The sequence below is a fragment of the Ictalurus furcatus genome, chromosome 8 (genome assembly GCF_023375685.1).
Source record: "Ictalurus furcatus strain D&B chromosome 8, Billie_1.0, whole genome shotgun sequence".
NCBI lineage: Eukaryota > Metazoa > Chordata > Actinopteri > Siluriformes > Ictaluridae > Ictalurus > Ictalurus furcatus.
Window position 1 is genome coordinate 25,646,307 of NC_071262.1, and position 26,044 is coordinate 25,672,350.

The 26,044-nt window shown below is 40.7% G+C and overlaps 1 protein-coding gene across 1 annotated transcript; it reads left to right on the top strand.

The window, feature by feature from the left end:
* slc43a1a (solute carrier family 43 member 1a) lies at positions 1-26,044 on the top strand. The gene is made up of 15 exons (XM_053631729.1): positions 1-357; positions 5,704-5,861; positions 6,016-6,199; positions 6,993-7,048; positions 8,790-8,866; positions 11,867-11,959; positions 13,961-14,094; positions 14,984-15,105; positions 16,835-16,981; positions 17,223-17,258; positions 19,001-19,133; positions 19,256-19,388; positions 21,937-22,010; positions 23,762-23,885; positions 25,409-26,044. Exons 1-15 carry the CDS (start codon positions 353-355, stop codon positions 25,577-25,579), a joined length of 1,647 nt encoding a protein of 548 aa, XP_053487704.1. The 5' UTR covers positions 1-352; the 3' UTR covers positions 25,580-26,044.

Below are 26,044 nucleotides of genomic sequence, written 5' to 3' on the forward strand. Positions count from 1 at the left end.
GTGTGTGTGTGAGAGAGAGAGAGAGAGAGAGAGAGAGAAGAGCTTTATAAGCAGCCATTTAGGCAGCAGGGAGGGACAAGGATCTCAAAAATCCACCATCACGACTTTGCATACACTTTTCAGTAGTTTTATAGTGCATAGAGAGAGATTTTGATCCATAGTCTGTGCTAGACAGTCACTGCCAACTTATTCATAGAAATTCACGCCTAGAAAACAGCATTAAATTGGTTACTACATTGATATTTAATCGAGCTTCGGGACTTTTTATTTATTTATTTTTTTTATAGTTGAATTGAAGTGGAAGGGATTTGAACAAGACGCACGCGCGGCTGCTGAGAGGAAAGAAAATAAAATGAAGTAAGTTGAAATGTTGATTGTTGATTGCTGGGTAACATTGTTAGTTTAAAAATATCGCCGAAATGTAACTTCAAACCCTTAGAGAAACTGTAAACGTTGGTGCAAATGTGCTGCACACACGTGGCACTACATTAACCCCAGAGTAACTTACAGTAACAACGTCCTTGTTTGTTTGTTGTTGTTTTTGTTTGTGTTTCTTTTTCATTTAACCGTCTGTTTTATTCTTTATAAGTTTCCTAGAAACCTTTATCTCAATTTCGACTCCCAGTAAAGTCGAAAACGGAGATAATTCGTTGGTTGCCATTGTGGCAGTGTGTGTTTGTGTGTGTGTGTGTGTGTGTAAAACAAAAGCCGCCAACTTCTTTGAGAAAAAAGACACATGGCGCCCGAATGAGAGAAGATTACCTCTCTGTCTCTCTGTTTCTGTCTCTCTCTCTCTCTCTCTCTCTGTCTTTCTCTCTTTCTGTCTCTGTCTCTCTCTGTCTGTCTCTGTCTCTCTCTCTCTGTGTGTGTTTGGTCTGGTCTGTAAACTCCAAGAAAAGTCGGTGGTGAAGTTTAGGCTTCAGTTCTCTTGGGATAACCTCTGAGACTGTGGAAAAGAAGGTCGTGGCCATTTGGCTTGAAGCGGCTGGATGCTAAACACACACACACACATACACACACACACACACACAGAGTGCTTGCTTATTTAAATACTTTGCTTTGAGTGTTTATTTAGTATGCCCTTTTCCTTTCTATTCATATTATCAAGTCCTTAAGAGTGGAAAAAATGCATTAGAGGTGATATACACAACAAGGATAAAGCCTATACACAGAAATGTCTGAAAGATGAGTTGTTGTTTTAAAAATAATAATAATAATAATAATTTCTTTTTTTTTTTTTTTTACATATTTGGACAAGCAAACATTTGATCCTCTTTGAAACAGTGCCTATTAATGAAGGTGATACACTCTATCAAATGACACCTACAAATGTTCACAATTTAAATGAACACACACACACACACAAAAAAAAATAGATCAGTCACATGGAAATCGTAAATACACCCGTACATTTGTCACACCTTCAAATCTATACAATTAGAATCAGGTGTTGAAGATCGGGTGCCGGTGATTAGAACCTGTTTAGGGAGTGCAGGTGGAATCTGTGTTATTTATACTCCTCTCATATCTAGTGTCTGGTGTTCCCTTTGTTACTAAGGTGTGTGGTGTCATCATACCAAGATATAAAAGAGTTCTGTAAGGACTTCAGAATAAAGGTTGTGGATGCCTGTGAGTCTGGCGAGGAATATAAAAAGATCTCCAAATTATTGGAAATGCATCATTCCACTGTAAGGAAAATCATCTACAAGTGGTGCAGATTTCAAACGACTGCCAGTTTGTCCAGGACTGGCCGTCCCTGCAAATTCAGCCCAAAAGCCGACCGTCTGATGCAAAAAGAATCTCTAAGAACCCCAAAATCTGCTACTAAGTCTCGTAACTGTTGGTGTCGGAGTGCATGCTTCTGCAGTCAGATAGAGATTACACACATTTGACCCGCATGGGAGGTGTGCCAGGAAAAAACATTTGCTGTGTAAACAGAACTTAGAGCAAGACTACAGTTTGTCAATGAGCATATAGGCAACGACCAGGCCTTTTGGAAAATTGTGCTCCGGACAGATAAATCAAAGATAGAGTTGTCCACAGTAACAGCAGACATGTTTGGCACAGATCAAAGAAGCACCAACTGTGAAGCACGGTGGTGGAAATGTTATGGTGTGGGGTTGCTTCGCTGCCTCAGGGACTGGACAGCGTACATTCAATGATATAACTATGAATTCTGCATCCTATCAAGATGCATCATTTAAAAATGGCAGATAATGGTGTAATCTCAGTGTTATCTAGCTCATTAAAAAACAGCAGCATTTTTTTTTTTAAGTATGCTACACAAAAATGAGATCAGTCAAGTCATGTCACAGCAACCGGCACAATTCAAAAGACTCACCCGTAGTACGAAAACTTTTAACATAGTGTCAATATAGACTTGAAATGATCGGATACTGAAACATTTTCCACATTGTAGTACTGGACTGGTGGTACATTTTGCAACAATATTGCTAATGTGATTTCCACTTTGTTTCCTCACTCATAGTTGCGCGATGGGACGTTAGCAGCGTCGTCTGGACAGTGGCGTGTCGAAACATTTGATGTGCATAGTAAAAAGATACCTTTGTACAGAGAAACCTTGCACACCAGTCAAATTGGTGGGACACTCAAATGGACAGGGTTCTACAATCAGAAATTGAGTACAATTGAAATGTGTGTCACTGTAATAGTGGGACTAATGTGTGTGTGTGTGTGTTTAATAGAATGTATGCTAATAGGCTTTATGACTTACAATGGAAATCCCTCTATAAACCGGGCTGCTGAGGACAAAGCTACTTAGTGAGCTGTGTCTAATCACATTAAACACAAAGAAAGCCACACTGAAGGGGTGACCTGCACACTTAAGTCTTGCCCTCATTTAAAGTCCACTGAAAAGCTCACCCCTTTCTTTCCTTTCTCTTTTTAACCCCCATTCCTTGCACTGTTTGACTCCTTGTTGCTGCATGGCCTCTCTGTTTTGTCACGCCTGCAATTCATGATGGAAAATACAACAATGCGCACGCGTGCTTTTTATACCAGTGAATAAAGGGAACACATTAATCCTGCTATGGAAATGTAGGCTGGCCCAGCGTGACAGGCATCGGCATCGTCGTGAAACATTCATGGACCCGCTGGCTATGCCAGGCCACGCTGCTCTGTTTCCATGCGAAGGTTTATGGCGGTCTTAACAGGTGAAACTGGGTAACGAGCCCTCCACAACGAATAGCCAAAAGGACCGAAGTGACCTCTTTCACTGTTTGCGTACAACACAAATGGAACTCGAGAAAGGTCATACAGATGACGTGTGATAGGGTTTACTTATTAACCTGGAGTTTAGTGCACCCAAATATAGCTCACAAATAACTCTGTGTGTTTGTATGCGCATGTGGTTTCAGACTTTGTTTCAGACTTTTATCAGATTTAGATCAAGTGGTCGTATAAACATTGACTATGTTTACATGGACAGCAGTAATCTAATTATTGACCTTAATCTGAATAAGATAATAATGTGATTAAGGTGTTTACATGAGTCGCTTTTAGAATACTCCTGTCATGTTCCCGTTTTACATGCTTTAGAACATAATTAGATTAACAGCCCGCGTCATTACGTCACCGCGCCACGCCGTCCGACGTCCCTCCAGAATTTCACGTATCAACATACAGTTCGTCTTCGTTATGGTACCGTATACAGTTTTGGGTGTTTTTATTTATTTTTTTTTACGAACGCTTTAAGTGCAGTTAATTATCTGTCATGCTATACGTGCTAATAGACAACTGTTTGAAGCGGTGGGTGTGTCCCAAATCGCGTAGTTACCGTCTATATAGTAGCCGAGATACATGTATTTTTCCCCACTACAGGCCTATAGTATATATAGGAAAGTATGCGATTTGGGACACAGCTGAACTCTCTTCTTCGCCGTAAAACGTAAAACTGCCGTGTGTGATCGTGTCCTGTCGCAAAATGCGGTGAAAACTCCCACACGACGCTCATAATGTGATTAAGGTGTTTACATGTCACTACTACACGTCCATAACGCGACTAAAACAGGAGTACTCCACCTGTCTTAATTAGATTATTGCTTACTTCGATTATGACCTTAATTAGATTAAGGTAAGCAAAAATGGCTGTTTACATGGTAGTTTCTTAATTAGAGTACGGTCTTAATCGGATTAAGAGTGGATTATTGTTGTCCATGTAAACGCAGCTAGTGTAATGATTTCTTGTGTTAGAGGCTGTTTGATTTTTAAAGACTCGCCACTTGGATAGTCGTGATATTCTGCAAATTTGGAAAAGTAATGATAATTCGATAACTCTCATTTTTTTTTGGTGTACAAATTGAGGATAGAGTCACGCCTCTGATCAAAAACGAGGCTCGAATAAGGACAGCGTTATGTGCGATCTGTAATCATAAAAAAGCCCAAATAATGATTTATCTGTGAAATGAGTATCTGTGTGTGTGTTTGGGGGGGCGGGGGGGTGATCTTGAATCCAACCGTAATTAAAAATATAGGACGTGTATGTGATGAAAACGAAGTGATAGTATTAAGAATAAATCTGATTAATGTAGATTCCCGATGCATGTAGATGTGCTGATCAGATTATACAAAACGCGAGTTTGTCCAGTAATCAGACTGTTATACGTGTGAACACGCTCACTGGTTTAGTGCATCTGAGCAGTATTAAAAGTGTCTGCAGTATAATGACTAGCAAATATACACCTATTGTTAGACTTTTGCCTTTTAACTTTGAAACTGAGTTTGATGCTTTGGAGTCTAGAGCCTAGAGCTATTTCTGTCCTAACAGGTGTGTGTTCACATAGCTGCTCTTTTGAGCTGCTTTTCACAGTTTCTGAAAGAAAATGGCCGAGCGCATTAAAACACTCGTTGTTCAGCAGTGCGTGGAAGCTATTTTATTTCAAGCGATTCTCAGGTTACTCGTGTGCTCATTTCCATCCTTCTCAAAAGCACATCAGCCGAGAGGGAGAATTAAGAGCTGTACAAGAACACTTCTTTTGTCTTCTTTAAACGTTTTCACTGACAAGGTACCAGTGGTACAGTAGAGGCGGGCAATATGACAAATAATATCACATCACAATTCTCGAAGGCATTTGTACGATGCATGATGTGTATCATGGTGTATAGGTTTGCCAACAAACTGCAAGGAATTTTTATATTTAAAAATTATTTATCTAAATATCAGACACTGAAAAAGAGAAATACAAAAAAAGGTAGATACATATATTTCTGAGTTAAAGGAGTCGTCAGTTGCAGTTCGAATGAAAATAGCAATAGTTCTTTTGTCCCTTTTGGACAACTCACTCTGCTGCTAAAAAAGGGGCGGGGTTGAGTCTTGCAGTTCCTAGTGGGGGTGGGGCTAATTTCTGGGCCTGAAAAGATGTCACATTTGCTTGAAATAAAGAAACAGATCCATTGCATGGGTTTACTGTGTGTTATTGTATATTTTTCTAGGTATTCTTAAAAACATATGGATGTTACAAGTCTAGGTACAATTTAAGTTGTTGTTATTATTATTATTATTGTATTATTATATTATTATTGTTTCTAGACCGGCAACATTTTTGTTCTGGAACCAATCAGATATTACAGGCTAAGAACCAGCTCTTATTTTTTTATCTGTATATAGAAATATGTTACAGTTTAAGCATCACTTTGTAGCCGAAAGAGTGAATCTCACTCTCAGTTTTCTCTGTTTTCGGACAGATGGCTGGCTCCTTCACTGTCTCAAGCGTTCCGGAGGCGATGGTGGATGGCCGGCACGGCAGTGGTGGAAAATCTGGGATTTTCTGCTGTGCTGCTTGGTTGGGGATCTCTGCTCATCATGCTGAAACACGAGGGCTTTTACTCGCACCTTTGCACAGGTAAGCTGCCCTAGAAAGGATGGAAAAACACTCAGACACAGCCATTCGAGGTCATTCAGCCATGACACAAAAGCCAGAGCTGAGCGAAGCCATGAATAAACCATACTCTGATCAGTTCTCTTTTGTCTCCCCTGACTCTCTGTCTCACGGATAGAAAATGACACAGAGGTAGCTAATGTTAGCACGAATAATCATCAGGATTTGATCAGCTGCGTAGAGCAGGAGGAAATGCTCAACCTGGGCTTTACCATTGGCTCCTTCCTGCTCAGTGCTGCTACGCTGCCACTCGGCATCCTCATGGACCGATTCGGGCCCAGACCACTGCGCCTCACCGGGAGGTACTCTCACTCACTCACACACACACACACACACACACACACACACACACATACACACATATGAAACATCAATAAGCCTTCCCTTTCTGCCAACTGACCGAGCTGAGACAGAGCTGAGCTGATCAGTTCCTACTGGGGGAGGGGCTAATTTCTGGGTCAGAAAAAAAAAGTAAAATTGGCTTAAAATAAAGAACCTAGCCAGGTTCATTGCATGGCCATATTGCAAACTAGGTTCTCTGAACACTTTAATGCGTCATTACAAGCAGTACCTTTAATGCTCTCATGAGCAGAGCAATGTGAAAAAAAAAATGTCCTGATGATTCTAAACATTTCAAATTGACAGTATTTGAGAGAAAAGTAAACACAGATAAACAGATCATTAATCACAGTGAAAATTAGCATAAAACTTCTTTTCAGAGTCTTCCCATACTTTCCCTTGGAGGTGGTTCTTTAATCCCACTCCCATTAGTTCCTGAAGAATATACGATCAGTCCGGCCACTCCTGTAGGTATTTTTGTCTATTCCTGCACCGGATGTTTAGTAATTTACCCCACAGCGACCCTGACCAGGATAAAACAGTTACCGAAGATGAATCGGTGCATGAGCTTTACTCATTTACTCTCGTAAGGTTTACTCTCGTGTTAATCGATGTGGGCTTTTTTTTTTTTTACTCAATGGAATCCAAACACACACCTTTGCATAAAGTGAATTTTCTTCATGGAAACAGCTTACAATTTAACGAATCCCGTTGTCTGGTCACAATAAATACACTCTTAATCTGTTTCTCTCTCAGCGCGTGTTTTGCTCTCTCCTGTGCAATGATGTCCGTGTCCGCATATCAGCCTCAAGGTGAGTCAAAGATACGGCAAACTCACTCAAACGAATTACACACACACACACACACAAAATAGATAGAAAATTTGTGTTGTGCTTTTTTGTCTTATGTTTTTTCATAGTATACTACATCCCCAACACGTTTTTTAGACTGATCGTACTCTTAGTCCGTGACCTAGTGAACAGGAACAAGGATGTATTTATTTATCGAGACTTCAGTGGACTTGTTAGTCCACTTGTTAGGCCACCGTTAGTCACGCTGGATAAGGGCGTCTGCCAAAAGGTACACATTTGTAAAGGTAAACCAGCAGGTCCGACTGGAAAATGAGCCAAATCCAAAACGAGACCAGATCAGCGCGTCAAGCCAATACCACTGTACTCAGAAGTTGACTAATGCATTCCTACGTTTAAGATTTTCCAAATTTGTAAAGTGCCATTTCAGCCAAAATAATGTCACACCTCATGCTTCCCCGTTCTACCCATGTAGAAAGCAACTAGGGAAGATTAGGCAGACGTTGTCTTACCCCAACCACATAAGAACCTCATATATGTATATATACATATATATATATATGTATATATATATGTATATATACATATATATATATATATATATATATATATATATATATATATATATATATATATCTCACAGCAGTGTTGAATTCTTGATTCTGATTGGTCAGAAGGTGTTGATCAATTCTCTATAACAGCAGCTCCGGTATGGTTTATATTAAGTGCTTGTTCAAGGACGTAATTGTTTCCATATCAAAGCTAAGCTTAATCACGAATGGCCTAAAAGAAAAGAAAAATATATTATCTTTCTGTTAAGAGAGAGTTATTTAACATTGATGGAAGGAGTCTCCAGTGTCAGTGCTTTTTCACTTTGACAGTAAGTTTCCCGATGCTGCCTCTCAAATAGCCTACTACGTACTAAAAGTTTGCACTCGTTTTTATGAAGAAAAAGCATATACTTTTGAGCGTGTAGCAAAAGAGTATGCGAGCACATACTAACACGTCATGTAACGTAAGAGAACGTCGTTGCCTAGTCATTCCTTATGTAATTTAGGCTATATGATTTAATTTACCATTGCCTTGATTTATGCTCTGTAAAATGCGTCAAAAAACAAAAGTCCGTCTCCCTCGTGCAAGGAGTCGTGGGTAATATTAGCTGAAAAAGGGTCCACGGAGCCACACTCTGAAAATATAGTAGACCATCCGTGTACCTTTGGGATCCTCGTTTCAACATACAGTGATTTGGGACACACTAATTCTAATCTCGGGTAATATTTAGGATGGATATTAGGTGAATTGAGACGCAGCATGTGACTGGAAAGCTGTTAGGACAGATGTCGTTGTGCTTCCAGGTTTCATGACAACATGACAACCTGCATTTATTTTGACTTATAACCTTGAGAGAGGGCAAAAAACAGTGAGGCAGGTGAGGAGAATGTCTGTTTATAGCTGCTATTACGTGAGTGATAACAGGAAACCGTTTGTCATGCAGGCATTCCACAACACAAAGAAAGGGGTTCAAAAGCATGCCGTTTCACTCAGTAATAAATGCACAGTTGTAATCGTTGGTAAATTGCTGTCGTATAAAAGGAATAAAACACTTCAGGAGGTGTCATTGGGGAAATAATCAACTCCTGGGATGGGATCGGTAACTCTGTACGGCGCACATACAGAACGCATGGCTTGCAAGATCCGTTTGATATGGTTTCTTATCGTTCTGTGTCTTTATTTCTTTTTCCAGTCCTCTCTGCACTCATCTTTCTTGCTCTGTCGCTCAATGGTTTCGGAGGAATCTGTTTGACCTTCACGTCTCTCACGGTAAGAAAACAGGAAGGGGAACGTGCTTTCGAGAGAGTGAGAGTCTGTTTTGTTGTTGTACTCTATGTAGCTAAGCACGTGGTGTTTAGCCAAGACAGATAAATTCCATTATGAAGCATGTAAGAGTGGGTGTGAGTTGCCAACGCAAATCGTTTCCACCAATCACAGACGCAGATTCCTGCACGCCTTCTACAATCCCTCCACCCACTCACCTTTATGTAAAACAGACAAGGACACCGACACACACACACCACACATACACATCTTTCATCCATGTGCGTACACACAAGCACTCCACACTTGTAAACTGTTACACATTCCTAAATGTGTACTGGAAAAACATGTGGTCCAGGTGCTCAGCTCTGAACACAACCAGCCCTTTTCATCCCATGACGCCGTGTCCTGCTTTTCTTAGAAATACAGAACCCAGAACACCCGTCTCTTTCCGCTCTCCCTCTCCCCAACTCTCTCTCTCTCTCTCTCTCTCTTTCGCTCTCTCACACTATGTGGGTGTAGTACCAGCATGTACAGAATCACACCATGCTGTTTAGCCGTTGAAGGTTATGACCTGACAGTTGCTCTCTCTCTCTCTCTCGCTCCCCTCACTCTCTAAGACATTGGTCACTGCATTCTTTGTCTCTCTCTCTCTCCCCCTCTCTCAATCTCTTTCTCTCTGTCACACACACACACACACGTGTAGCAATATGAACTAAAACATGAACTACACACACGTGTAGCAATATGAACTAAAACAGGCCTTTTTAATTTTTGCTAGTGATTCTTTCAGTATCTTAGCCTGAAGGATGATGTAGGACATTTCTTTAGTAGTAAAACAGGAAATGCCCTCGATGAACTCTACGATGTGGCTGGATCCAAGCCAGCTGGCGATTCTCCAGTACTACGCCAGTAGTCCCAGCATGTACTGCTTTTCAGCTCACTGCTGATGCCCGTATTTATTCATCTTTTAATCAGCGTCACAGTTTTTGTCTTCTTTAATAATTCAACACAATCAACTGTGATGCTGATGAGGTCAGTCAGAGTTATTTAACTGGGTAATGTTTCATGCCAGTTTTCACATCATGACCTTCATATTCATATGTTTTTAAAAGTCTGACCAAACACAGCTTGCTCAGATTTTTCAAAAACATAATAATAATAATAATAATAATAATAAATCCATCTCTGCATTCTACGACAAGGGCCGTTAAATGGCGTGGTTAAACAGTTTATCAGTCACCTCCTGGCTTGATAGAGAACTCGACTAGCTGTTAGTAAATAGTTAGGTACGCTAGGGCTGGGCGATACGCCGAAAAGATCGTATCACGATACTTGAGGACATTTCTACGATACACGATGCATATCACGATGTATCATTTAGCAACAAACTGTCTGCAAAACAGTAGTAAAATAAACAAAAGAAAAACCAGTCAAACTGAGTTTGACGATACTTATCTTTAATACCTACAAAGACAAAGAAAAAAATTACGTCAAATCACCAGCATCCATTCAGTACAATTTAATATGTAATTATTTTTTTAAAAAAACGTTAAAAAAAAGATAACCATACCAACGATATCTTTGAAAAGTGTATTGCGTAATCAGTTATCGCGATATCGATATTATATCGATGTATCGCTCAGCCCCAAGGTATGCTGGCTAGTTAGCTGGATTAACATTAACACAGTGCTGGTTAAAAAAGAAATGGTTTCACTATGTGATCACTACGACTGCATGTTTATTTTGGGTTTGTTTTTTTTTTACACAGTATATGTATATCGAGCCTACTTGTGCCCGTTTGTCACTCGTAAAAATGTGTAAAAACATAATTTATGTCTTTTATTACATTTACAGGCATTCGGCAGACGCCCTTATCCAGAGCGACTTACATTTATCTCATTTATACATCTGAGCAGTTGAGGGCCTTGCTCAGGGGCCCAACAGTGACAACACTGGGATTTGAACTCACAATCTTCCAATCAGTAGTCCAACATCTTAACCATTAAGCTACCACTGCCACTGACCATTGAATTGGTCAGAAGGTTTCTATTAATGTAATGGCGCATTAATATTAATGCTCTAAAGTAACATATCGCTCTCCGGGACGTTACCTAATCTAACACTAACGATAAACGAAAGGCGTGTCGTTCATTAAATGAAAAAAAAAATGTTAAAGCGTTAGTATATGTTGTGGTATATGAGGAATAAAACGCTCTGTGATGTGAAGTTATAGAGGGGGAAATCCACCTCATCCCACTTTGTTTTACTGCGTACATCAGACTCTGACACTATTCACTCCGACACACACACACTTGCAAAAACCTACAGCCATTTTGAGGCAAAAATGTAAATGAAAAAAAAAGTACTGTTCACCGTGACGTTAAATACAGTGTGGTGTGGCACAGTGAAATGTTTTACATTTGTGGAATACCTGTGATGAATAATCATCAGAGCGTATGTTTGCTTGTCACCTTTCATTCAATAAGCAAGGCATTCCTTACTACCTGAAGCACACATGAGAGCAAATAGAGTGTGTGTTTGTGTGTGTGTGATTACTTGTTAAACAGAGAATAGGCCCGTGTTCTGTGACATTCTGGTCTTGTGGGTGTGCATACATAAATCTGAGTAAATATGTCTGTCTGTCTGTCTCTCTCTCTCTTACACTCTCTCTGTGGCTTTAGCCCCTGGGAGTAAGGATGTCCCATTTGTTCACACTTTCCTGCTTTGTCACCATGCTGTTGTTTGACCCAGTTTCCTGTAGCCTTCTCACACCGCTGTGATTTCCACAGTAAAGGAACCACACAACAAACACAAGCTCTTCTATTAGAGACGAGTGGAATCTCCAAGAAAAGCAAACCAACACCAAGAGTCCACATCCTAAACTTTGTGCAAAACAGTTACTGGAGCCAACGTTCTCAATTTCTTTTTCTTTTGTTCTGTTTGTTTGTTTGTTTGTTTTTGCTGGAAGTTGTTTTGTAACACGCTCTGTCCCTTCTACTGTAGCTCCCCAACATGTTCGGTAGCCTCAGCTCCACCGTGATGTCACTGATGATCGGCTCTTACGCGTCATCCGCCGTCACCTTCCCCGGAGTTAAAGTAAGGATTTTTTATCTCACGTCATTCTTTTTCACACTTTATACGATTTTTCATCACATCATAACCTCGATTCATAGTCAGACTGATTCTGTGTAGGTCTGTCTGCAGATTGACTTTCAGAGTCGAACAGCGGCACAGAAAATTGTGTGAAACCCACAGACTTTTGTTTTGAACCTCTTTATTGGGTTTAAGATCAGTTATGAGTCTGAGAGAAAAAAAACTGGAGGCCATTGCTCGTGAGGAATGGGAGAAGATTCCTCAGGAACGCTGCCAGAAGCTATGCATCTCGTTTGCAGCAGGTTACAGCAAAAGCGTGCTCTACTAAGTACTAAAGATGCTTGACATGAAGGGGTTGAATAATTGTGAGACTGGAGAAGTCATTATACGTTGCATTTTCAGTTGAATTTGGGGGAAACCACTTGAAGCATTCGTCGTGTTAAACTATTTCAATCGCTTTTGTTTGATTTGTTCGTCGCAAACCGCTGAAAGTCTGTACATTTTGACGATAAACCTGATTTGCAATGGGGGTTGAATAGTTTTGAGTTTAACTGTAGCAAGCCTAGAAGAAAACCCGTTCCAGTCTGCAAGAGACACGAGACTGGAACCGAGGTTCCTTAAGCATATTGCCAAATCTACATTGGTTCAAAACCACGAACCAATGATCCAGTCAAAGTCCAGACCTCGATCTGAGTAGAAAATTGCCATTCACCAGTGGTCTTCATCCAATCTGACAGAGCTTGCACGCTCAAATGTCACACATATTGTATACATCAGTTGGTAAAAATCCCCATTCAATTCATTTCAGTTGTCTCTACAAAATGTGATACATTTCAAGGTGGGGTCAGTACTGGGCTGTATTCATGTGCTGCCAACATCAGGTTTTGCTGGGTGAGCGTGTTACAACACAGATATGGCATGGGAATTAGGAAAAGTTAGAATTTAACATGTCAAGACATGCAAGTGTACTTAAAACAAGCTGAAAAAAAAAACCTGGAGAAGTTCTGATGCTGTAGTCCATCTATAATCATTAGAGATGCACCGATACTAAATTTTGTGCCCTGTGATGGACTGGCACCCTGTCCAGGGTGTACCCCGCCTTGTGCCTGATGCTCCCTGGGATTTCATCTTCATTTAAATCTGCACGTTGTACTGGCCCTTTAATTCAGCGCGAGCAGTGCCGGGGGGGGGGGGGGGGATTAGACTCGATGCGGCTTCACTGTTTTATCAGTGCAACGATTACAGAGATTACAAACTGCAGTTTTGTTGTCATTCCACACAAGAGACATCATCTTTACACACAGCACGAAATCCATGTGTTTTCCCGCCCTTTTTTGATTGACAGGATATAATCGGCGCTGATCATCGAATGTTTTTAAACAATCGGCAGATGGCCCATAGCGTGAAAAATAGCCTTTACAATAATGTAGCTGCTGGGAATGAACGCGTTATTATTAGAGATGCACCGACGTGTCGGCCGACGCATCGGTGCATCTCTAATAATAACACGCTCATTCCCAGCAGTTACATTATTGTTGCCTGTATAGTTTATATGTGAGATCATGTATTTTGCAACACTGTTCCCATTTTGCAAGTTCAAGCCCTTACTGTATTTCAAACTATAGTAGTTTGTATTAGGCATAATAATTATTCAAATGATTTAAAGTACTGTAGTGGGGAACAGCAAAAAAAAAAAAAAAAGGCGTGTTGGCATTTTACCAGTCACAGATATAACCTTTGAGTAATCCGGAACTGTGAGAAAGAGAATGAGGCATGCCAGCGCCACGAGGCAAGTGGTGGAGTTTTTTGTATAGTGCAAAGTTGAATGCCTGTTGCATCAGAAATGAATGATATGATAGGTTGGTTGTGTTGTCCCACAGTTTATATGAGGAGAACACCGGATGAACTTATTCAAACAAAGAACTTTAAATGTGCATTCAGCACAAAAACAAGATCTTTGATAATCATCTCTCTCTCTCTCTCTCTCTCTCTCTCTCTCAATAGCTGATATATGATGCTGGGGTGCCGTTCACCGTGATCATGTGGGTTTGGTCTGGTCTTGCCCTCCTGATTTTTGCCAACTGTTTACTGAATTGGCCAGTGGAGCCATTCCGCACACCTGAGGAGATGGAGGAGATGTCAGTGTAAAATTTTATTTATTACACACACACACACACACACACAATGATATATTAAAATGTCCTAATGTAATGAAGGAGAGAGCACGATTCTAAAGAGATCTCTACCTACCCATTTGAGACTCATAGTGTCAATATGACTGGTCTTTTGTCTTGTCAGCGTGTGAAGGCCTAAAGGCAGAATTAAAGTCTTTAGTCTCTATCAGTGTGTGTTACATACTTTATCAATAGAATCTGTAGCATATATGTGATTACCACAGACAAGAAGTGAAATGTTTTTAACCTTTTAAGTCCAAGGGCGGTTGTGAGGGTCGTCAAAAAGTTGATGCATAACGTGTACTTCATTCAGTTTTGAATTTGCGTCAAGACTCAGAGGAAAGAGCTTTCTGCCCTCTTCCACATACACGAGCTCACAGATGCCCACGATTGGCTACGATTGGCTAGTGTCAATTGGCCAGGATTGGCGAGTGTCACTGTGATTGACACTGAGGGAGCCCTGCATTTGGGTTATTTTCAATATCTGTTAACAGAATTCAACAACTGCCCTTAGACTTTTATTATAAGGCTCTCTATTTTTATTCCTTCCTCACTACAGAGAAACATGTTGAAACTCTTGTTTCAGTGTTAATTGCATTTATTCTGTAGATGCAGTGGATAGAGATTATGTTGAAAAACTGCTGGAGTATTCCTTTAATACGTTTCTAAGTTTAAAAAAAAAAAATTGTGCAAACAGTCCAAACCACTGATTAGATCTCCCACACCTGGCATTGTTTTGACATTACAAAATTGAAGTATCAGAGTAAGTCTGTTACTGGATATTAATCGTTCATTCATTTACAGCCTTAATAAATCAAATTTACCGAGTACAATCGATGTTTCACACTCTCAGGAAGAAGATGCGTTCAGGTGATGACGCTCAGAAACACACCCTGACCTCAGTGGAGGAGAAAAAACAAGATCAGCTCAACAACTCGACAGACAAACTGACCGACGCAGCACATATTGCAACGTGTATGTTATATCAGCACAAACACACCCACACACCCCCACACCCCACCATGGCTCTGCTGACCTACGAAACGACAGTACTGTAGTCAAACAAGGACTTTGGTATCATTTCTGACAGGCAGTGTTTACCCTATAGCGGTTTTTAGGTCAGTGATGGGCACCTGACGAGACAGACAGACAGAAGCAAGCAAATTATAGCAGGGGTAAAGTATGTCAAAGCAATAAAGGCATGAATTAAGATTATTGTCTGAGATTTGCTCAGTAATAAATCTTTTTATTTGCTTAAAGTACAGTTTGGTGAGCTTTAAATCACCAAATCAGAGGTCATGCAGGTAAATAAAGCTCTTCATGGACTGAGACAATGACAGCAGTTTTAAGTCTGTCTCATCTCCTTTTTAGACTATATATAAGAGTCTTACGGGGGGTCTGAATAGCCTGACCTGGTACTTAAACCAGCTTTTAATAATGTCTGAATTCCAGAACTTATTGGTTACCCTTTATTCTTTCATTTTCAGTTCCTCCCTTCAGGCTTACATCTATATCTGTATCTATATTTATCAGCTGAATGTTTTATCTTAGAAGCCAAACAATTACATCCGTCTGAGCACAGAAGCTGCTGAAATCATGGGCACGGCGATCAACATTTTCCCATAGATTTTGAATGGAACGTTCTGTCACGAGTTCGCCCGTAAATAAATGTGATATTTTATGGCAAGCAGATGACCCCTGACTTAAGAGTCAGTATCTATTATTGAATTGTCATTGTAATTTGCTTATTTGAATCGGTCTTTGAATTGAATAGGTTTCATTCAGAGCTCTTGAACTGAGTTAAAGTGAGTGTACAGTTCAGGAATAAAAAGCTCTATGGTTCCAATACACACAAAGTCATGTCAGATCCAGGTGCAGATACAGGATGCATGAAACCACCAAGTCTGAATGGAGTCATAGGGTGCTTTATAGTTACATTTATATAGCGCTTTTCTAGACACTCAAAGGGCTTTACATAGTATTGGAGGCTGGGGGGGGAAGGGGGGGTGTCTTCAACCACGAAGAGTGTGTAGCATCCACCTGGCAGCCATATTGCTCCAGAACGCCCACAACACACCAGCTATTAGTGCAGAGGAGAGAGTGAAGTAGCCAATTCAAAGATGGAGATCATTATGGGGCCATGATAGAGAAGGGCCAATGGGGGAATTTCGCCAGGACCCCGGGGTTATACCCCTACTCTTTTACGATAAGTGTTCTTGGATTTTTAATGACCACAGAGAGTCAGGACCTTGCTTTAACGTCTCATCTGAAAGACAGGAAAGACTGCTTTGCCTTTGCGGTGAGGAAGCTGTCGGACGCGGAATCAAACAAAACTCAAGTAGTGCTGCCGTGTTCTAGTAATGCGACGTGTTCTGGATATTTGGACAAAAAAACAAAGAGGGAAAATTAAATCGGAATCTGATACGCAAAATGTTTTAATATAGATATTTTCCTAATTATCTCCATGTTCGGCATGATTTTTGTGATTTCTACACGCACTACACAACGGTTTACCTTTTTCCGTCGGCCAAATCAGCCCTTTTTCCACTCTTTTTGCCTTTTTTTAAATAACGTACCAAACCAAATTGCACCAAAACCAACGGCATCGATTTCGCTCCGATTTCAGACTCTGCAAATGGCTCGATCAGTGCAAACGCGTCCATAGAGTTGATATGATCTCTTTCTTTCGCTTTCTCTGCTACAGCCTCCATTCCTTTCCGCCGCTCCGTGTTTTCTCCCATCTTCCTGTGGAGCCTGATTACCATGGGGATGACTCAGCTGCGCATCATCTTCTACATGGGAGCCATGAACAAATTGCTAGAGTTTATGGTCACTCATGGAGACCCTCACCGTAAGTGTGCATGCATATACGTAAACCAGGATACATAACTGACCTGGGGACAGTTTCCCCAAAACAACATAAAGTTACAGACAGCGTTTAACGTGATGCTCCTCCGCTCTACCATTTAATGGTGTTTGTGCTACGATGCAATTGGAAATTTGCATTACTCATGAGATTCAGTATGTCTTCTGATTATGTTGTTGAATTTCCTTAATTGAATTGATTACATTTGTTTCTTTGCCCCTTTCAGCCTCTGAGTTACTGGTGCATGAAGCTGAGAAGAAAGGTAAGGAATGGGTCAATAGGTTTATATTTGGGATTTGCATTTTGGTTATTGCAACATTTGGAGTCTAAATAAAGCATCTCATATTTGCTCCATCAACAAAACAATGATAACAGAAAGACTAACCTTTCAGCTGCTGTTAGTTGTTTACTAACCTCTGCCAGGATGGAACATGTCTCTCACCACATCTCTGGCTGGTGGTTTTTCACTTTTACTCAACTTGTGAGGTGATGACGTGTTCTTTCAGTTCTGTAAGTGTTGTTGTGCCACTGCATGATTTCCAAACCAGAGTTTTGGGCCTTGAATAAGGGACTTCCATCACTTCAGTCCCTAAAAAATCAGGGATCATCAATTAGATTTGACTTGGGGTCAGATTCTTGCAGAGCAATCATTGTTTCAATGTTTTAACAGCGCTCATCGTTTTCAGTCTAACAGTTGATGAGGGAATTTTTGCCACAACGCCCAGCTATAGTGCCCTCCACTAATATTTGCACCCTTGGTAAATATGAGCAAAGAAGGCTGTGAAAATTTCTCTTTATTGTTTTAACTTTTGTTAAAAAAAATTCACAAAAATACTCTGCTTTCATGGATATCAAACAATTGCACAGGGGTATAAATATGAGGTAACACATAGGCCAAGTTCCCTTAGTGATTCATAACAATGGGTTAGACCAAGGAATATAGCCGTGATGTGCGGCAAAAGGTTGTTGAGCTTCACAAAATGGGGCGTGTCTATAAGAAAACAGCACAAGCATTGAAAATACCCATTTCCACCATCAGGGCAATAATTAAGAAGTTCCAGTCAACTGGAAATGTTATGAATCAACCTGGAAGAGGACGTGTGTCTATATCGTCTCAACGTACTGTGAAGAGGACGGTTCGAGTGGCCAAAAAATCTACAAGGATCACAGCTGGAGAACTGCAGAAGTTAGTTGTGTCTTGGGGTCAGAAAGTCTCCAAAATCACAATCCGAAGTCACCTACATCACCACAAGTTGTTTGGAAGGGTTTCAAGAAAAAAGCCTCTACTCTCATCCAAGAACAAACTCGAGCGTCTTCAGTTTGCCAGACACTACTGGAACTTCAAATGAGATCGGGTTCTATGGTCAGATGAAACCAAAATAGAGCTTTTTGGCAATAAACACCAGAGGTGGTTTTGGCGCACACCGAGAGGTAGCCGTATGGAAAAGTACCCCATGGCCACGGTTAAATATGGTGGTGGCTTTTTAATGTTTTGGGGCTGTATTTCTGCCAGAAGACCTGGACATTTTGAGCTGCCATGCAAGGTGCTAGCCTGCCATCAGGTGCAACTTGGGGTTCAGCGTCTTGCCAAAGGACACTTCAGCATGTGGAGACATGGGCCGGGGAACAGACCGCCAACCCTGCGATTAGTGGACAACCCGCTCTACCACCTGAGCCACAGCCACCTGAATCTGCCCTGCGGTCTGCCATTTAATGATCCAAGATTAGAAAAGGATTTAAAGTAATAATGTAAAATCTAGTAGATTTAGCATTAAAAATCGATTAATGATGTCACTTGCAGGAACTTGAATACTCGTATCGATTTCGAAACTTTACATTTACACATGTTTAGGACAGAATTCGAAAAGGTCTTGTGTATATTTTTATATACACATTGTGTAAATTAGTCGCCCCATTTTAAAGCCCCTCTATGTTTGTGCTTTCTGTCGTGAGCTATTTGTGTACTGATATGTGTGTGTTTGTGTTTTATTTTTTCCCCCACAGTGAACTTTTATGCATCCATCTTCGGTACACTGCAGCTACTGTGTCTGCTCACGTGTCCTCTGATTGGCTACATCATGGACTGGAAGATGAAGGAGTGTGAGGATGAGCAGAGCCCTGTAATTGGAGAGAAACGGTGAGACACACACATGGACACGGTGACAGAAACACCCTGTAAGAGTGGGCAGTGTGGTAAAAAGGAGATGAAAAAGTAATAAACAGATATGTGAAGATGTTTCTGACTGTCTTGTCCTGTAGCGGTTCTGCCTCGAAACCAAAGCGTGACAGAAAGATCCAGAAACTGACAAATGCCATGAGAGCCTTCACTTTTACCAACGTGCTGCTCGTCCTGTTTGGCATCATATCGCTCATTGACAACATGCCATTACAGGTAAGCACAGACACAGAGATGCGGGCAAAACCTAATTATTTAAATGAAGGACTTGAACTGTACAGCTGTAGAGCCTCCTAATTGCACATTTGATAGTAAATATACTGTAGATAGGTCTCTAATTATAGGAAGAACCAGCAGAAGAGCTTCAGTGCACCAGATTCTACAGCTGTTCTGTTAGCAGGTACTTGTCTGAACTCAAGTCTGATGCCGTGAATATCCTTCACTCGGAAAAGTGAATCCTGTGTCTGAGCCTTCTTGAGCTTCTAATGCTCTGGCACAGATGATAATCTTCCAGCTGTTCCTCATTATTGTAAATGCTATTCTCTTTAGAGGGCCATGCAAGAGACATTGTTTGCTTTAGAGAATTATTCAAAGCCTCAGACTTGTAAAGAACTGAAAATGAAGAGTTATATTTTAATCTTATCGGTCTGTCTGTCTGTCTATCTCTATCTATCTATCTATCTATCTGTGTTTGTTAGGCTGATCTATGTTTGTCTATCTATCAAACTATCTATAGTGGATATAAAAAGTCTACACGCCCCTGTTAAAATTTCAAGTTTTTGTGATGTAAAAAAGGAAGCAAGATGAATCATGTCAGATTTTCTTCCACCATTATTGTGATGTACTGTTTAAGTAAAAACAAATAGAAGTGTTTTATCAAAAACATATATATATACACACACACACACACACTCTGGCTGCATATGTGTGCTCAACCTTTAACTAATACTTTGTTAAAGCATCTTCTGCAGTTTTATTCCACTCTTCCTTGCAAAAATGCTCTGCATTGATCACATTGTGAGGGGATCTCCTGTCCACAGCCCTCTTCAAGTCATTCCACAGCTTTTTAATACCTTTACATTTATTCATTTAGCAGACGCGTTTATCCAAAGCGATTTACAAGTGAGGAAATACAGGCAAAGCGATATATCAAGCAGAGAGCAATACAAGTAGTGCTACTATACAAGATCCATTAATTGAGTTCCAGAAGAAGCAAAGTGCGCAGAGTAGAGGTGTAAGTGCCAGAATAAGGTTGGTTGATTTATTTATTTATTTATTTATTTATTTAAATAGGCTTTAGATCTGGGCTCTGACTGGGCCATTCCAAAACGTCGATGTTCTTCTTCTGAAGATTATTGTGCTCGTTATTGTGCTGGACGTTGAAATCTTTCTTCATCTTCAGCTGTCTGAGGCCTGCAGGTTTTGTGTCAAAATAGATCGGTATTTGGAGCTATGCATGATTCCGTCTATCTTGAGTAGAGCCCCAGTCCTAGCCGAAGAGAAACAGCCTCATAGCATGATGCCGCCACCATCGTGCTTCACCGTGGGTTCTTCGGTGTTCTTTGGGTCATAAGTTGTCTTGTTATTGTACAAAACATATCTTTAGACTTTTGGACCAAAATAATTGTCTCATTAGACCATAAGACATTTTGCCTCATGGTTTGGGGTGATTTAGTTGGGCTTGGATGTTTTTTGTTTTTTTTTTCCGTGAGAACAGACTTCCATCTAGCCAGCCTACCCCACAGCCCAGACACGCGAAGAATACGAGAGATTTTTGTCACATGCGGAGTGTGACCAGTACTTGCCAGATATCCTTTGGTCAATTTTGCAGGGACATCCTGTTCTTCGTACTGCCGCCGTAGTGCCCCATTTTCTCCACTTGTTGATGATGGCTTTCACAGTGTTCCCACGGTGCATCTAATATTTTGAAAATTCTTTTATACCCCTGTAATGTTTGACACCTTTTGACGATCCCATCTCGTACATGCTCTGTAAGCTCTTTGCGGTCCGTGCCTCCATGAAACCAAGAAGGTTCTACAGAAACTTCAGATCTTTATTTGCGGTTACTCAGAATCACTTCCTGGCAGGCAGATGTGTGATAAATATTTTGTAACATGTGCTTGAATGCCATTAATTAATGTGCTTATTTCTGAGCACATTCACATACCCCATTATAACAGGGTGTGCACACTTATGCAACCAGGTCATTGTACATTTTATTCATTTTCTTTTATTCATTTTTTATCACATTGAAGATGGAAAAACATCTGACGGGGTTTATCTTGGGTTCTTTTTTTTTCGCATCATAAAAACCTGCAATTTTAACAGGGTTGTGTAGACTTTTTATATCCATTCTGTCTATATGATATATCTGTCTGTCTGTCTATCTATCTCTCTCTCTTTGTATGTGGTGTGTGTGTCTTATCATGTTTCTCTAATGTTTGAACGTAGCCCGCACCAACTACAATGACGCATTCCTTTATTATTTTCCGACACTGAAGGTGTGTTATCACCGTATGAATAGTGTAATTCGCTGGAAGACAGCAGAGGAATGCAGAACTACCTGTTTCATATCTACAGGCCACAAATCGGGAGCGTTTCCTGATTTCTCGATCATTGTATGAAGTTGGTGTTCTGATTCCTTAACGAGCTTGTGGGATCTGCAGACCCGCTGTCTCTCACTGTGTACTGCTCGTTTTAGCTTTCATCTGGTTTTGGTTATTGACTATTTGTCTTCCCACTGTGTCACTCACTCTGTGTATAGATCTTGACCTTTATCTTGCACACCATGGTCCGAGGTTTCATCCACTCCTGCTGCGGAGGCTTGTACGCTGCTGTGTAAGTATACACACACACGTTTTTGTGTTTGTTTTTTTTTAGTTTTTTTATTTAACAAATCCTCAGCCGTCCATGATGCTAATGGGAATTCATTCAGCAAAAAAAAAAAAGCAGACATGTGCAGATCAGTTGCAACCCATGTGCCAGTCATCCATTATCATTGCATCAGAAAAGCGTTGATACTTTCTGCTCACCATAACCTCAACATTTTTATACACTTTTCCAGGTAGAGGTTATGTGGTTGGTTGTAGGGTATGTGCCAACTCTATTGGGGGAACTTATAAAAAGTTTACATCCTGCAACTGGAAAGGGAAGATTTTTTTTTAGAAATTTGATGAATTGATTTGAGTGGACAAACTGATCAATGTGTGCTTGCTGCAGTTTTTAAGAAACAGGGAGCCGAAATGTTTGGAAATTCTGGGACACCTAACAGGCGAGTGTCATTTCATCATAAATAATATTCGTGCTGCAGTAGGTAGGTGGAGGTAGTACCTCGTCAGTCCTGCAGGGGACGGGGACGGGAACATGGGGCATTTCCAGTTTGCAAAATTCACAGTTCAAGCTTGTGTAGAGAAAGTTACGATTTTCACAACCGCCATCAGTCCGTGCAGGATTTTGTGGAGGTTTTTTTTTGTGATTGTTGCAGCCTAAATTGATTTTTTCAAAATTTGTTCGCCCCACACCTCCAGGGTTGGGGGTTTGATTCCCATCGCTGCCCTGAGTTCGTGGAGTTTGCATGTTCTCCCCGTGCTGCGGGGGTTTCCTCCGGGTACTCTGGTTTCCTCCCCCAGTCCAAAGACATGCATGGTAGGCTGATTGGCATGTCCAAAGTGTCCGTAGTGTATGAATGAGTGTGTGAGTGTGTATGTGATTGTGCCCTGTGATGGATTGGCACCCTGTCCAGGGTGTACCCCGCCTTGTGCCCCATGCTCCCTGGGATAGGCTCCAGGTTCCCCTTGACACTGTACGATAAGAGGTATAGAAGACGGCTGGATGGATGGACTTAGAGGTTTTTTTGTGCTTTTTTTCTCAGAAAGCAAGGCAAGGTAAATTTATTTATATAGCACATTTCATACACAATGGTAATTCAGAGTGCTTTACATAAAAATGATAAAGAAAATACAAGGTATTAAACAAGTATAAGAACAAGAACTAAAAGTGAGAGATAAAAATGAGAGAAATGCATTAAGATGAGCAGGAGATAAAAAAAAATGTAAAAGTTGCAGAGCTAAAATGATCTAGATCGATCAGTAGAGTGCAGCACAGCAGTGTTCAGTCAGTAAATGTTCTAAACAGATGTGCTTTCCGTCTGGTTTTAAATTTTAAACTATTTGAATTGGCGAAATTGGTCTTTCTCGGTGATGTTTTTCGGTAAACGAGACCTTTTAGCTGTACACGTTTGACACACGTGAATCGAAGAGAATCAGCTTTGGCTGAACGTGCGTTGTGACGACGTCACATGACGCATCTCGGCCCAAATCTGGGGTAATTCTGAAAAATTGCAAGCTCCTCCGAATATTGCGGACATCCTGGAAGGCCTGAGCCATGTTTAATGAGTTTCTGATCAGTCAGTGATTCACTTCCTATTAGTCTGTATATGAAGATCTATGAGGGAACCTTGCACACGGTGTTGTGGAAAATAGAATTAATAATCTATCATTTTCTTGTTCTAACAGAAGCATTAGTCATTCTTTCTACTTCTTCCTCTGTCCCTCTTTCTCGCTCTCTCTCTCTCTCTGTCTCTCTCTCAGCTACCCATCTAACCACTTTGGCACTCTGACTGGGCTGCAGTCTATGATCAGCGCTGTGGTTGCCCTGCTGCAGCAGCCGCTCTTCATCGCCATGTTGGGACCACTGAAGGGAGATGGCTATTGGGTAAGACACTCACACAGAGAACGCTTTATAGTATACAGTATAATAATTACGGAACAAAACAAACGAGTTTCTGCTATCATAGTATAGTTTCTCAGAGCTTGTCATGCTCCCAAGAAACCACAAAGCGTAAACTCCTTCATCCTGAAGACTCGTTGACAAAACGTTGACACCGGAGACTCCTTCCGTAAATGTTAAATAAACGTCTCCGTACAGAAAACCTCCCCTGTTAGTTGTTAATATAGAAACATATTAGACTATAAAGCTGTGATTTAGATTACAGCCAGCACTATACTATTAGTAGATGGTGTTTAGCAGTGTTACAATATTATATTACAGTTACAATGTACAGTTATAGTAATGCGCAAACATGCGCAAACATCTCTTGCCATCTCTTGGTTTCACTTCACGAGGACACTTCACAAAGGCATGGCGATATGTCAAAATTACAGTCTGGCATCTGTTTTCGACAGCTCACCTGAGTTACACTTGACAGAACATACTGTAATGTGACATATGGATCAGCCAATAGGAGACAGTTGTCATGTCAGTGTTGTGCAAGATACAAAAAAAACAAGAAAAACTCACGTTCAGGTCTGTGCGATCAAGCACTGAAAACTATAACGAGTTCCCGATAAGGCTCAGTTCAGCACGCTGCCAATGTGTATACAGGAATGCATACATTACCTCAAGGTAGCAAATTGTCTTGCTGAACAAATCACACCCTCCAGGGCTTTTTTTTGTACACCCTAGCAGTTTGAGGCCAAACAAATAAAACTATACTTCATAAGATATAAGATATCGTTTCAGATATTTCTAGACATTTAGTGTATATGGATGTCGGACAGCGTTTTCTGTGTCTTCAATGTATAGCGAAAACAATAGAATCGGCCTTGCTGTTCCAATACTTCCGGAGGGGACTGTATATTTGTTTACAGGACATAGTTTCCCCAATATCCTGTCCACCAGTTTTTGCTGGTACAACCCAAAACCGATCCTTGGTATCAGACCTATGCAATCACATGCATTTATATAAATTGTTCAGCTGAAGGAAGCTCATCGAGAAAGGAACGAGTTCTTACAGACTTTTGGAGATTTTTGTATTTAATTTACCCTGTCTAGATGACATGGCTGGGTTAAAAAAAATTAAATAAATCAGCAATCCAAACTGAATATTTATAGACAAATGGATAGAATAATGTGTGTTTATTCAAAATTTCAAAATCTGAGTGTGTGGCTCTGATCAAAATTAGTAGTATGAGAGTACAATAAAGCATAACCACGGCAATTGCCTTCTTTATAGCAATGAGTTACTATTCATTAATGGTAAAGCTTAAAAAAAAAGTATGTGGCCACCATTCATGCATGTTATAGCTGGATCTTTACAAAACATTTTTTATTTAATCCCCCTAGAACATAGTGTGCTGATGTAGTGTTGATCATTTCCCTTTCATCGTTTGAATCAGATACCCTGTGTGTTGTGATTAAAATGAACGAATAACAGATTGCCCTTCTCCACCGATCAGATCAACATCGGCCTGCTGATCTCTTCATTAGCCGGCTTTCTGTTGCCCGGATACCTGTTCTACCACCGCCGACACCTGGTGCAAGAGAAGGCATTACGGGACAAGGCCGTTTCAGAGAGTCAGGCTCTCAACCAATCAGAAGCCAACGGCATTAACGGACACGCGCCCTAGGAAGCCTAGATCCACCGAGGAACAATCACAGGAACGTTAATGCGTTTTCATCCCAAAAAGTGCTGACTCGGCGTAACAGATTAGCATTGATCATTATTAGCTTGACACGTCGGTGCTGAATTTTTTTCATTAAAGCCATAAAATTTCACCTAAGGACTTGTAAGAATGACACGCGGTCGTGCAAGGTTTCGGAATAGCCGTTACCCGTAATGCTTCGTAAACTTTCTTTTTTTTTGTAATTTATTTTGTAGCTCGACAGGCTGAAAGCACCCCGAATACACACTCTACTTCACTTGACTTGACTGTAGACAAGCTACCTCAGCCGATCGTCGCCTCTGTCACGCTGAGCCATGGGCCGGTTGGTCAGTTTGTCTGTGAAACGTGTCGTTCACCAAAGAGTTGTTCACCATGTTGTCATGTTATTGTCTTTTTGTCTTGAAAATGAGAAAAAGATTTTTTTTTTTT

Coding starts and splice junctions, on each gene's coding strand:
- slc43a1a (XM_053631729.1), top strand. Junction 6,200..6,992: donor CCACTGCGCCTCACCGGGAG/GTACTCTCACTC, acceptor TTTCTCTCTCAG/CGCGTGTTTTGCTCTCTCCT. Junction 14,095..14,983: donor CCTGAGGAGATGGAGGAGAT/GTCAGTGTAAAA, acceptor TCACACTCTCAG/GAAGAAGATGCGTTCAGGTG.